General features: G+C 43.6%; 1 protein-coding gene across 1 annotated transcript in view; it reads left to right on the forward strand.

The window, feature by feature from the left end:
- Window positions 1–3,492: 3,492 nt before the first annotated feature.
- Window positions 3,493–14,373, forward strand: part of GPATCH11 (G-patch domain containing 11) — a 235,063-nt gene continuing 224,182 nt past the window's right edge. Inside the window, exons 1-2 of the mRNA XM_073627704.1 lie at window positions 3,493–3,663; window positions 10,340–10,566. Coding sequence (XP_073483805.1) covers window positions 3,602–3,663; window positions 10,340–10,566 — 289 coding nt within the window. The 5' untranslated portion in view covers window positions 3,493–3,601. The remainder of the gene's footprint in view (window positions 3,664–10,339; window positions 10,567–14,373) is intronic.

Raw genomic sequence — 14,373 nt, forward strand, 5'->3', positions numbered from 1 at the left:
GAGAAAAGGCTGCTGGCCTAAACCCTGTGTAACATGCCAGAGCTCACACGAGATTTAGGCTGGGTTCACACTGGAGAATGCAGTGGCTCACGGCAGTCTGGTGCGTCTCTATTCACCGTTTCAGGTCCAATTTCAACCCGAATTTTTGCCTGAATTCGGACCTGAAATGGACCAAAAGACGCAGGACTCCTGTACAATTAGCACTGGAGCCACAGCGGAGATACGTGAACCGGCTCCATAGAGGGCCGGTCATAATCTCCTGCTTTGCGAATTGGATGTGGAAAACCTCAGCATCCAATTTGCAATAGTGTGAACCCAACCTTAAACTATCGAACAAATGGAGCAGTAGGGGGAAAAGGACGTATCAATGAAAAGGGAGAAGGGTGTGAGCTTTCAAGAGAACCTGTAATTTTGCCATGAATGAAAAAAAGCACAGGTTCTCTTAGAAATGGATTAGGTTGCAGTCACATCATTAAATTTTTTCAGCATATTTTCATACCCACTTAACATTATACACGCACTGGTGAATGTCATATAATATGGCATAGGGTGCAATAATAAAACTACTGCATGCATTAGTGAGTAGTGAAGAATAACCTCGTACGTCGCTGGATTGGAAGGGTGATATCTTGGTCATCGCTGCAGCTGACTGAGATATAATTTTTTTTTCACCTGGCAATTCAGAAGCTGATTGCACCACACGCGAGATATCACTGCAAACGTTATGGTGAGAGCAATAATTCTAGCACCAGACCACCACTGCAATTCTAAACTGGAACCTGTTAAGGCCATTAAAATGTAGCTTATAGAGATCAATAAGCACATTGATAACTATAAAAACACTTTTATGGCAGGTGGCATCGGGGGGGCCTAGTAGACCTGTGATGTCCCCACAAAGAAAACTTACCATAGTACAAAAATTTAACATTTTGTCAAACTGTCCGCTTGTATCAGACCACATGAAATGGACTATGACTACAGAACACCTCCCCCTTTTCTCATCTTCAAAACAGGTGTTCTGTAATTCTCAAAGGTTATTAGTAAACCGCACAATTTTTTTTATTTGAGATTTTTATCTGAGAGCGTTTCTGAGATACGATCTCCTTATGTTGTACAGTAGAGCAATATAATTATCTCCTGAGGTGGGGCTGCCACAGAGAAAGAGGATTGGATGAAACATCTCTTCCTCTCGCTATGAAATGACAGCTGTCAAATAAACAGAGGGTGATTTAGTTAATGCCTACTGGTTACGTAGTAAAGATGCCCAGCAGTTGGGTTAGTTTTGAGTGGCCAGCTTGGCTTCTTCCCTGGAGAAGTCACAATCACTTTATTTAAAGCTGCATCAAACTCTTTTTCTATTTTTTTATTAAAGGGGTCCCCCAGGTACTTTATGCCATAATGTTAGGGTGGCCAGATGTCCCCGGATTGGATGCATCCATCCATCAAGCCAGTAAAGCTGTCCTGACTCCTGGAAAAGGAGCTAGTGCCGGACCAAGTTCCAGCACTGCGCTCCACTCAATGGGCTATCCTCAACCCAGTAAGGATTCCTTTCGGCTGCGCCCCTCTCTGCCTTCAGACCTCCCATGCCTCTCACATCCCCCTCCGCCTCTGCCATGATGATCTCCTTTCCGGTCATTGGTTGCTGTCCTAGCAACCAATGACAGTCTGCTGTTCAGGCTGCATAGTGGGAGGTAAATAGCCCTAGAGTGGCTCCACCTCCCAGCTCCACCCCCCAGCTTGGCTCTCGCATATCAGTGCTGCCTATTAGTGCCCATTATTGCCACCTATCAGTGCCCATCATTGCCAGTAGCATTGACAGTAGCATGTGTGGCTCAGTGTACAATAAAGTGGTTGTAAAGTCAGAAGGTTTTTCATCTAAATGCATTCTATGCATTAAGATAAAAAACCTTCTGTGTGCAGCAGCCGCCCTTAGTCAACCCTAATATTTACTTGAGCCCCATCTCTATCCAGAGATGTCCACAAGTCCCTTGGCCCGTCCGGGACACTCCTCCTGATTGGCTGAGACACAGCAGCAGTGCCATTGGCTCCCGCTGCTCTGAATCAAGTTAGCCAATCAGGAGAGAAAGGGGTCAGGGCCTGAACTGGGGCTCCGTGTCTGAATAAACGGAGCTGTGACTCAGCTCTGGAGCCCCCATAGCCAGCTGCTTGCTGTGGGGGCACTCGACAGGAGGGAGAGGCCAGGAGTACCAAAGAGGGACCCGAGAAGAGATGCAAAACCCCTACTTGGAACAGGTAAATATAACATGTTTGTTATTTTTTGAGAAAAAAAAAGGCGAGACTTTACAATCACTTTAAAGCCTGGTCACACCATGGTGAAGAGACATCAGCCACTTGCTTACTGGGCACCTTAAAGCAAAAGTGGAACTTCCACTCATTGTACTCCTCCCCCCCTCCGGTGCCACATTTTGCACCTTTGGGGGGGGGGGGGGGGGCACACAGCATACTTGTCTTTCACAGGTTTGCTTTCCCCACTTCTGGGAGCCTCAGCTGTGGGTATTGACATCACGACTGGGGCTCCCTCTTCCTCCCCCTGTCGCCAGGCCAGTAGGAGAGAGGAGTGGAGACTCGCGCATGCTCAGTAGGGTTCCCAGCAAGAAGCCATAAGGCTATACTACCGGGTTCCCTTACTCGCAATGGAGGCGGCATGCACCCGATAGCTGATGAAAACATCAGCTGTGGTGCTGAAATCGCTGGACTGCAGGACAGGTAAGTGTCCAATTATTAAAAGTCAGCAGCTGCAGTATGTGCAGCTGCTGGCTTTTAATTTTTGCAGCGGTGGGCGGACCTCTGCTTTAACCCTCTTCCTGCCCAGACCAATTTTCGGCTTTCAGCGCTGTCACATTTTGAATGAGTTTCGCAGTCATGCAACACTGTACCCAAATAAAAATTTTAACCTTTTTTTTTCACACAAATAGGGCTTTCTTTTGATGATATTTAATCACCACTGAGTTTTTTATTTTTTGCTAAAAATACAATTTTGAAAAAAAAACGAGACTTTACAATCACTTTAAAGCTTCGGTCACACCATGGTGAAGAGACGTCAGTTTTTCTGCACACGTTCTGCAAGGGCACAAAAAACAACTGTTCTCTATGTGCCCTGTTCCTACCACAACACTGGTATCACGTGTGGATTTTTTCTGCGCAGGAATCTGCAACGTGTATGCAGTTTTGTGCATGGGGTGAAAACTGACATGACATCAATATTGGTGTGATTAGGGCATATAACTAATGCGCATGTAAACTGATGTCTCTGCAAGTGAAATATATAATTTACTGCTACACCAACTTTACAATCATCCAGTAAGCTATCTCTGGGAAGTAATTCTGACAACTCGCATTTTTTCTACACGAATTCGGTGTGTCCTACAACACAGCCGCACTCCTATCAGCTGTTCTCTTCACTACTACTAGTGGACTTACTCCAGCACTAAAGATGGCGCTTCGAGCACCTACCATGTGAGGGCAGCTTCCGGTGGGAAGGAGATCATGGACGAACCAGTGTAACCCTGACTAGCTCCCTTCCTGTTGCTGGTTTAGTAAAGGCAAGAAGTTGTGTGTGAAAGGAACCAAACGAATCGCGATGAGTAATGCAGGGGAAGAAGAAGAGGATGATTATATGTCCGATAACTTCATCAATTCATTGTAAGCAGCGCATGGTTCAGTCCTATTCTATGGGAGCGCCCACCTAAATCATAGACCTGGTTGTAGTGAACCAGCCTTGAGAGCAATTCAGATCTGGACTGATCAGCTTTCAGCAGATGGGCTTCTCTATTATTATTATTAGTTTTACAATATGTACAGTAGCCTGCATGTTGTGGGCTTTCAGGAAATCCTGTCAGAGCATAGTGGAAATTGACAACAGAAATGAAAAGGAGGCTTTCATGGGTGCATGTAGATACCTGGGAATACAAGGAGAATAAGGCTACCAATACCTGATTGCTCCATCACAGCTTGGTTTGGGGTACGCAGCTTGCCAGTTACCTTTAACCCTTTCCTGATCACCAAGCAGGAAAGATCGGGCGATCATGGGACCACTGTAATCGGCCGTCGCACGATCAGGAGGCAGCCCCCCACTGGTTGGCGATCTTTTGCAGAGACCAAGAGCTGTCTTTCGGAGCTCAGTCTTTTTGCTGGGAGAGTGTAGTGAGCGAGCACAGAAACATCAGGTGCTCAGCAAAGCACATGTGCGAAGTGTGGGCATTTAAGCCTGGCCTTTTGCCACCGCCTCACATATGTTAAAGTGATTGTAAAGTCTTGTGTTTTTTTTTTTTTTTTTATAACAAACATGTTATACTTACCAGCCTTGAACGGCAACACAGCGGTCTTTATCTTCGAACACAAAGCACAGCACATCGCTCGCTTCATCCACAACACCCAAGACCCCTCTTACTTTGCCTACTTTTGGTTGGTTTTGCACAGAGCAGTCCCAATTTTCCTCTTCTCGGGTCCCTCTTTGCTGCTTCTGGCCCCTCCTGTTGAGTGCCCCCACAGCAAGGAGCTTGCAGTGGGGGCACCCAAGCCGAGTCACAGCTCCGTGTGTCCATTCAGACAGGGAGCTGCCACCCGGCCCTGCCCCCTCTCTCCCCTGATTGGTTAACTGACTTTTTATTGACAGCCAAGGGAGCTGCGCTGCTGTGTCTCAGCCAATCGGGAGGAGAGTCCCTGACGGCTAGGACGCTCATGGACATCGCTGGAGAGAGATAGGGCTCAGGTAAGTATTAGAGAGGCTGCTACACGTTGAAGGTTTTTCATCTTAATGCATAGAATGCATTAAGATTAAAGAAACCCCTACCTTTCAACTCCTTTGAGTGGTTGTAAAGAGGTTTAAAGCTGAAGTCTAAGGGCTCGTTCACATTAGCTTTGCTTTTGACAGGCAGTGAGAAAGAGTTTTATCGCCTTCTCACCAAATATTTGAACCCTGCACTAGTGCACCGAAACTGTATGCGCAGCACGTGGTTGGAGAGCAGCTCTAGTAACTTTAATAGGTCACATTTAATAGGTGGTAGAACCCGCTGAAAGCGACAGGGTGTATAATTTCTGCTGTGTAGCAAAGCATTGTTGCTACATCATGTGTACACCAACAGCAACTGCCTCTGTAACTAAAGGGGGCACAGTGGGGGGGGGGGGGATGTGGCTCAACCACTGGGTTTTAAATCTAGTGTGAATGAAACCTGAGTAAAAAATGTTTTATTACATAGATCTATAATGTGCACATAAGGAGACCATTCATATCATTCTGTAAAGGCATTATAAAACTGCCTACCAGCGTAAGATGTGCTTTGATCATGTAGTTTCATGGTCTCATTTGTTGCTCCGTAGGCCTATTGTAGAATAAATCTTCTCATTTTGGTGTCAGCAGGTTCTACTTATGCTCAAACATGAGGCATGCAACATTGAGCTGCACTGCATGACCGTTGTCTATAGTTTTAGAACTGGCACTTCCTATTAAGAAACTACATTTCCCACAATTACAGGGTCGCTCAGTCTGGTGCAGGTGAGAGCTACACAGTAATGCCGTGTACACACGAGCTGACTTTTCGACCGGACTGGTCCAACAGTCTATCCGACGGACTTTCCTAGGGAACGGACTTGCCTACACACGATCACACCAAAGTCCGATGGATTTGTACGTGATGACGTACGACCAGACTAAAACAAGGAAGTTGACAGCCAGTAGCCAATAGCTGCCCTAACGTCGGTTTTAGACCATCAGACTAGCATACAGACGAGCGAATTTTTCGACCGGCCTCAAGTCCATCAGAAAGATTTGAAACATGTTTTATTTCTAGGTCCATCTGGCTTTTGGGAAAAAAAAGTCCGCTGGAGCCCACACACGATCGAATTGTCTGACGGAGTCCGGTCCGCCGGACCAAGTCTGCCGGAAAGTCCGCTTGTGTGTACGAGGCATCATTCGCTGAGACACAAGCAGGCAGAACATTCTGAAATACACAGAGAGCTCATTCATGTGGAGTGCTAGTTCACACCAATCTGCAACCATTCAGGGATTATACTATATGTAGTAACATATGTATGTAGATGTTTTTCTGTAAAAGAATAACACAGATCATTGCTAGGACACAAAAAAAGCAATTGTTTTCTGTGTGCCCTGCTTAACGTGCAATGTAGACATGCTGAATTTTTCCTCAGCACAACTCGATACACCCCATCTCAGCCACTGTGCATAAAGTTTAATGAAGTGTTATTGTGTGTCCCTTCAATAAAGTTGAAATAAAATGTAAACACTGTGATGTGTTACCACCTCACTGCTGGTACACAACAGTCATCAGCCTGCAAAGTGGATCATTGTAGACTGGTGTGAACAAGAACTCGCTGTGTCTGCTGGTCTGAAGTGTCACAAAATAAAACTTCACAAATGACAACTGAGCTGTGGTGCAGTGAGTTGCACTGTGGAAAAATTCTGTAAATGGCAGTCATGCCAAGCACAGAACCCAGAAAATTGCTGCTATTCCTGTAGTAGTGGCTTTCTATTACAGTGATTGTCCGCTTCCACAGCTGACCCTCAGCTATGAGATATGCATACTTTAATGTGTACCATAAAGACCATACTTGGATGTACAACTGTTGCCATGAAAATAGTCCTCTTCCTAAAAAGTCAATGGTGTATGTGACACTAATGTGTCTATAATCTTTAGAACAGCTCTGTTTTGGGGGATTTTAATAAGACACGTAGCCACTCATTAATATTAGAAGAAAAAAGGTTTAATCTTAACCTGCATAGAGGGTTCTTTACTGTAAGAGAGGCAAGGATGTTGAATTCAGCATCTCAGCAGGGGGAGCATTGATAGTTTAAAAAAACTATTAGATAAGCACCTGAACGACCGCAATGCACAGGGATATACGATGTAATACTGACATATAATCACAATAAATAGGTTGGACTTGATGGACCTCACCTACTATGTATACATGAGGCCACTTTTTTTTTTTTAACTACTTGACCCCCGGATGGTTTTACCCTCTTCATTACCAGGGCATTTTTTTGCTATTCAGCAATGCACTAGTTTAACTTCTAATTGCACAGTCATGAAACCCCGTATGCAAATGAAACATTTTTTTTTATATACACAAACAAATAGAACTTTCTTTTGTTGCCATTTGATCAACACTGTTTTTGTTTTGTTTTTGTTTTGTTTTTGTTTTTTTTATTATATAATTAAAAGACCAACATTTTGAAAAAAAAAACCCAATAATATCTACTTTGTTATAAAACGTATCCAATAAAGAAAATCTAATTTCTTCAGAAATGTAGGCCAAAATGTATTCTGCTATTTTGGTTTCTGCAAAAGCTATAGTATCTGCAAACTATGGCGTGTGTGTTAAAAAAGGAATTTACACAGCTATGACACTGTACTGGTAATGGCTTTGATGAGCAACTTATAGTGTGGCGAAAATCTGGCGCTAACTGACATTGCTAGTGACAGTGATTAGTGATAATATTGTACAGTGACACTGTACTAATGACAGCTCTCAATTTCCATTTGCCTGCTTGAATTTGGCACATGCAAATTTAGTTGAGGTCGAGTGTGGAGCAGGGGCGGACTGGGCCGATAGTTTCCTGGCTGATCGCTTCTGGCAGAAGCAGTGTGGCCTGTAAAAAAGAAAAAAAAAAAAAGCCACACTGCTTCTGCCAGAAGTGATCAGCCAGGAAACTGTCAGGAGGATTGCTGGCTGGATCACACAGAGCAGGGATCTGCCACTGTGACACATGCAGGTCCAGGAGGTGGGACTTTGACAGCGGCCAGCGTTTCATATACAAGCTGTGTCACAGCAGGAAATCCCTACTCTGTGTAATCTGGCCGGACATCCTCCTGATTCCTCCCTGTGATCCCTGCTGCATTGATGAGGCTGTGCTTATGGGTACTGATGAGACTTCATTGATAGGGCTGCACTTTTGGGCACTGATATGCGGCACTGATATGCTTTATGTTAATATTGTTAAAATTGTTGCTGTTAAAATGTTTTATGCAGAAGTTACAAAAATAAATATTAACAATGTCATTTTATGAGATAATTTTACGAGGGCGTGTTTAGGGGCAGGGTAGGGGTTCCGTGGAGCAGCTGGTGGCAAGTGGCTAGTAGCTCAGGACTTGAAATTTTGAGCCCTGCTAATGAATTGGTTGCAATGGGGTTAACATCTAGGGGCAATTAAGGGGTTATCTGTGTGCCTAACCAGTATCATGTGTGCTGCTTACTTTACTATCTGTTTTTCTCCCTGCCTTTTCAGGCAGAGGAAACAGCCAGATCACTGTTCACAGCACAAAGAGTTCTGTGTTTTTGTAAACACAGAACTCTGTGTGTGATTGGATACAGCCAATCGGCTAATTTCAGCCAAAATCGCTGGTTGAAATCAGTTGGCAAACTTGTGCTGTGTCCAATCACAATAGGGGTCGGCAGGAGGCACGCACATGCATGCCCATAACCCGGAAGAAGGCCGATCACGTACATGTATGGCGACAGGTAGTTAAACCAGTTTTATATTTACTTTTTCCCCTGTGCTAAAAAGCATGCAAGAGCTTTGATGTTAAAGTGGTTCCAAACCAAGACATTTTTTTACCTTAACGCATTCCCTGCTTTAAAGTGGTTGTAAACCCTTACATACCACTTTTACCTACAGGTAAGCCTATAATAAGGCTTACCTGTAGGTACTGTAAATATCCCCTAACTGTAAATATCTCCTAAACCTGCACGGTTTAGGGAATATTTGCCATACATACGCTTGTGCCGATGTTATCTGAAGAAAGGGCATGATCATGCTGTTTCTACAGGGCCCGTGCCATGACCGTCGGCTCCTGCGCGACTCCAGCCAGTCACAGAGCCGGAATCCACAGCCCCGGAAGGAAGAGGGGTAAGATGGACATGGCCACCAGCGGGGACATCGCGGGCTTCTTTGCAGGTGACACATAATAGGCTAGTATGCGATGCATACTAGCCCATTATGCTTTTACTTTGCAGGGAACAATAGAGGAAGTAAAACCCATTAGGGTTTACTTCCTCTTTAAGGTAAGTAATGTCCCAGTAATTGTATCCTCCCCCCCCCCCCCCCCACTCTTCTTCCTATATACTTACCTGAGTCCTATCTTGATTCAGCGCTGTGTTCATCTGCAGCGGCGCTGGTCTCTGTTTCTCTCCTCCCAGGACTCAGGCAGAAGCGGGAGCCGTTGGCTCCAGCTGCTCTCAAGCAAATCCTGTGAGGAGGGAGGTGGGGGGCAGGGTAAAGCTGGGCTGTGTGTGTCTATGAAAGCATACAGCAGGGCTCAGGAGCATGCCCACACGTGCCCCCATAGAACAGGGCTTGTTAAGGGTCACACACAGGAGGAGGAGCCCAGAATGTCGGTGGGGGACCCAAAAAGAGGAGGTTCCATTACACAGAGCAGGTACATATACCATGTTACCAGATGCACAAATGCAACAAAAATTCAATTTTTATCAGCCATTAGAAAACCAGCCTTGTAAGTTTGAGGGCTCGTTCACACCATATGTGCATGAAAACTGATGGGAAAACCATGCAGATTTCACTCGCAGAGACATCCGTTTATGGCCTTGTTCACACCATGGTTCAGAGACATCAATTTTTCTGCTCGTGTTCTGCAAGGGCTCAAAAATAAACAATTGTTGTCTATGTGCACTGATAACACCACAATGTGCGTTTTGTTTTGTTTTTTTCTCTGTGCAGGAATCTGCAATGCGTATGCAGTTGTCTGTACAGGGAAAAAAACTGACATGACATCAACATTGGTATATAGGGCATATAACTGATGTGCATGTAAACTGATATCTCTGCAAGTGAAATCTGCACGTTTTTCCCATCAGTTTTCATGCACGTATGGTGTGAACGAGCCCTACATCAGTTCACATCCGTGTTCATGCATGTGGACATCAGTTTTCATGTGCCTCAGTTACCTGTTCTATATTGACACCAATGTTGATGTCATGACCATTTTTTCCCATGCACAACAATTTATTTTTTTTGTGCCCTTGCAGAACATGTGCAGAAAAACTGACGTCTCTGCGCCATGGTGTGAATGAGGCCTGAAATGTGATTGGTGATGCAGAAAACAGACAGAAGGTTACACAGCTCAGGCTTCAGAAAGTATGCTCCCTCTGACCCTCTTTTGCTTGGGTCCAGACTGATGTAAATTGGGAGAAAAATCAGACTTCATGTTTGCAGTGTTTATTGCATATCATTAGTAGCTCACAGAGTAATTCAGTTATGAAAAGCACCTATGTTAAAAGAGCAAACACTTAAAATAAATATGTGCCATTCATTTTTATATATGTTTATTTTCTTTCATTTCAGAAAAGATGTTCGACCAGGAATACCTGTACCGAGAAGTGTCAAGGCATCCTATCAGAAGGAAGAACGGCAAAAGGAAAGTAACATAAAGAACAGACAGAAAAGCTTAAAGGAGGTGGAAAAAGAGAGAAGAGACACCGTTCTCAATGAGGCTCTTAGTAATGAAAACAAAGGATTTGCTTTACTTCAGAAGATGGGCTATAAAAAGGGTCAAGCCCTTGGCAAACAAGGTAACCATTTCTTAGATAAATTTGTGAAATACACTTTAACCACTTGACCTCTGGAAGGTTTTACACCCTTCATGATCCGGGCATTTTTTGCTATTCGGCACTGTGCTACTTTAACTGCATTAAATGCACGGTCATGCAACACTGTACCCAAATGAAATTTGTATAATTTTTTTTTTTTTCACACAAATAGAGCTCTCTTTTGGTTGTATTTAATCACCACTGGGTTTTTTATTTTTTGCTATTTTAAATGAAAAAATACCCCAAATTTTGAAAAAAACAACGTTCCGAGTTTCTGTTATAAAATTTTGCAAACAAATAATCTTTCTTCAAAATTTATGACAAAATGTAGTCTGCTACATTTCTTTGGTAAAAATAACCCAATTCGGTGTACATTATTTAGTCTGTATAAAAGTTCAAGTCTACAAACTGGTGTGTGTGTGTGTGTGTGTGTGTGTGTGTGTGTGTGTGTATGTATAATATACATTTTTTTTTTTTTTTTTTAATTGATCACTCCTGATGTACTGTTGGCCTATCTCATTTCTTGAGGCCCTAAAATGCCAGGACAGCACAGATAACCCCCCAAATGACTCCTTTTTCGGAAAGTAGACCGTCCAAGGTAATCAAAGACATTTCTTGTGAGCAACTACAATGCTATGTGTTAAAACGAGATCAAGCTGCTAGCACTTAACACATCCCCATACTCATGTGTACATACAAAAAATTAAACGTCACTGTGCCGCACTATATGTACCTAAATCAATGTTATGCTAATTATAACTACAGTTTCATTCATAAAAAGTGCTGCAACTCAATCCTCAATCATAGTATAATGTGATCTATAATCCAATTTTCCAAATACATCAGCTCCCTCTGAATTAAAAATAGTGCCAATGCTTAAGTAAAAAAAAAAAAAAAAAACACACAATAATTAAATATGCATAAAATTATAACAGTTCATGAAAGTGCAGTCCCATCCGTGATAGTGTATCAAAAGTGCCATGTTTGCCAGCTGATTTATATCAATATGCTTCTCCGAAACGGCGTTTAGGTGCTTCACACATGTGCTTACAAAATACACTCGTGCTCCTCCATCAGATGTGTGCTCACCTGATATGTGACCTTAAAATTAAGTTCAGTCATATATCGCTTTTTAGTCCTTCCAGGACTAGAGCAGCAGATGTCTGCTTTTCTTTCCCATTGCTGCTGCTATGTCTACTCAATACATACAGCATATCCCTAATCATGCATATAGGGAAAGGAAGTCCAATAGTGCTTATATCATAAAATACAAATGCTTTTCTTTCTCCAAGATTACTACTCACATCACTGCATCAGCCTGTGATTGGTGTGTTTCACATTTGAGCATCCTGCCGGCCCTCCCCTACGTGTTATGCTACAGGGACACTTTTTTCCTCAGGGGAATCTGTTAATGTTGATAAATGTAAAGTTATGCACTTGGGGGCTAAGAATATGCATGCATCATATATACTAGGGGGAGTACAACTGGGGGAATCCATGGTGGTGAAGGATCTGAGTGTTATGGTAGATCATAAGCTCAATAATAGCATGCAATGTCAAGCTACGGTTACCAAAGTGTGCAAAATCCTTTCTTGTATTAAGAGAGGTATGGTCTCCAGAGAGAGATCATTTTGCTCCTTTACAAAACATTAGTAAGACGTCATCTGGAATATACAGTTCAGTTTTGGACACCAGTTCACAAGAAAAAATATCGAGGAACTGAAAGTGCAGAGAAGGGCAACCAAAGTGATAAGTGAGGCATGGAGGAACTAAGCTATGAGGAAAGATTAGAGGAACTGAATTTATTCTCTTGAGAAGAGGAGAATAAGGGGGGATATGATCAACATGTACAAATACATAAGTGGTTCATATAGTGACTGTGATGTTGAGTTATTCACTTTAAGGTCATCACAGAGGACAAGGGGGCACTATTTACATCTGGAGGAAAAGAGATTTAACCTCTGAATACAGAAAGGCTTCTTCACAGTAAGAGCTGTGAAAATGTGGAATAGACTCCCTCAAGAGCTGGTTCGGTCCAGCTCCATAGATTGCATTAAAAAAGGCCTTTCCTAAATGTACATAATATAACTGGATACTAAGATTTATAGGTAAAGTTGAAGGGAATATCCCTGGGGGCATGCCAGTACCAGTATGTTGCAGCTGCCGCCCCCTCACAGTAAATTTACTATTGGCTGGCAGCAAGTGGTTAACCCAGTGGTTCTCAACTCCTGTCCTCATGACCCACCAACAGGCCAGATTTTAAGTATTACCTTGGGGAGATGCCGACTAGAATACTGCAATCACTGAGCAACAAATGATATCACCTGTGATGTATTTCAGTTATCTGGCAAACCTGGCCTGTTAGTGGGTCCTGAGGACAGGAGTTGAGAAGCACTGGGTTAACCACTTCTCGCCCGGCCTATAGCAGAATGACGGCCAGTCGGTGGTTCTGTTATCCTGACATCTTTCAGGATAGCATGCCGGCGTGCGCCCGCGGGGGTGCTCAGCGATCGGTGGTGCTGCATGTCAGTCTGACACAGCGCATCCCCGATCGTGGTAAGGAGCCTCTGTGACCAGTCACAGCTGATCATAGCGTGGACCAGGAAGCGTCGGCTCTCCCTGTCAGAGGGGGTCTGCACTGATAATCAGCACATTGATTATCAGCGCAGCCCCCATGAGAGGTGCCCACCACAGCTGCAAATCCGTGCCCATCAGCTGCCAGTACCCATCACACTGCCAATCAGTGCCCATCAGTACCGCTTCAGTGCTGCCCATCAGTGCCATCTATTGGTGCCCATCAGTGCTGCATATCAGTGCCGCCTACCGGTGCCCATCAATTCTACATATTAGTGCCGCCCCATCAGTTCCCGTGAGTGAAGGAGAAAGCCAAAAATGTTATAACAAATGGAGAAAAACTTTTTTTTTTCTTTTTTGTTTTGTTTTTAAACTTTAGTCTTTTTTAGTTAAAAAAAAAACAAAAAAAAAACGCAGAGGTGATCAAATACCACCAAAATAAAGCTCTATTTGTGGGAAGAAAATGATAATGTATTTTGAGTACAGTGTTGCATGACCATGCAATTGTCATTTAAAGTGCAAGAGCGCTAACAGCTGAAAATTGTCCTGGGCAGGAAGGGGCGAAAGTGCCCGATATTGAGGTGGTTGAGTAGTACTTTGTCCAGTTTATGTGTGGTGTGCTGCCATTCTTTCAGGGTTATTTCTGGTTCAATAAGTTTTTTTATTGCAGAAGTAGTATTAAACATACAGCAATATCAAAGGCACCTAAATCGCTCACGCAGGGGCTGGAACTGGCGCATAAGAGACAGAAACAACAAAGAGAATACAACATAAACTGAGGAGGGCAGCCTCCTAATTAACAGTCATAGAAATCCTGAGTGCAACTTATATGTAAGTAATTTGTAATTTGGGGTGACCCCCAGAAGTGCAGGAAAGACCAGGATATAATGCATTGACTCTGCATTAAGATCGTCTTGGACCTCTGTTAGTAATCAAAAAAGGGGCTAGGAGCCCTGGTAAGAGAAGAGGAACAGAGAGGAATAGAAAAGAAAAGGGGAGAATAAGAGAAAGTGGGAAAGGGAAAAAGAGAGGGGGGCCCGGGACCATCCAAGAAACCAGTCAGAGCTGATCCATACTAGCCAGAGGACGTTCAGGGAAGGCATATGTAAGCCAAGGCTCCCAAACTTTAAGGAACCTGGCATGCATGTCTTTGAGTAAACTAGACATTTGTTCATTGACCACCATGGATGTCAAGCAGTTTTTCACTTCCTGAAA

Source organism: Aquarana catesbeiana, linkage group LG04 (genome assembly GCF_042186555.1).
Source record: "Aquarana catesbeiana isolate 2022-GZ linkage group LG04, ASM4218655v1, whole genome shotgun sequence".
NCBI classification, from domain to species: Eukaryota; Metazoa; Chordata; class Amphibia; order Anura; family Ranidae; genus Aquarana; species Aquarana catesbeiana.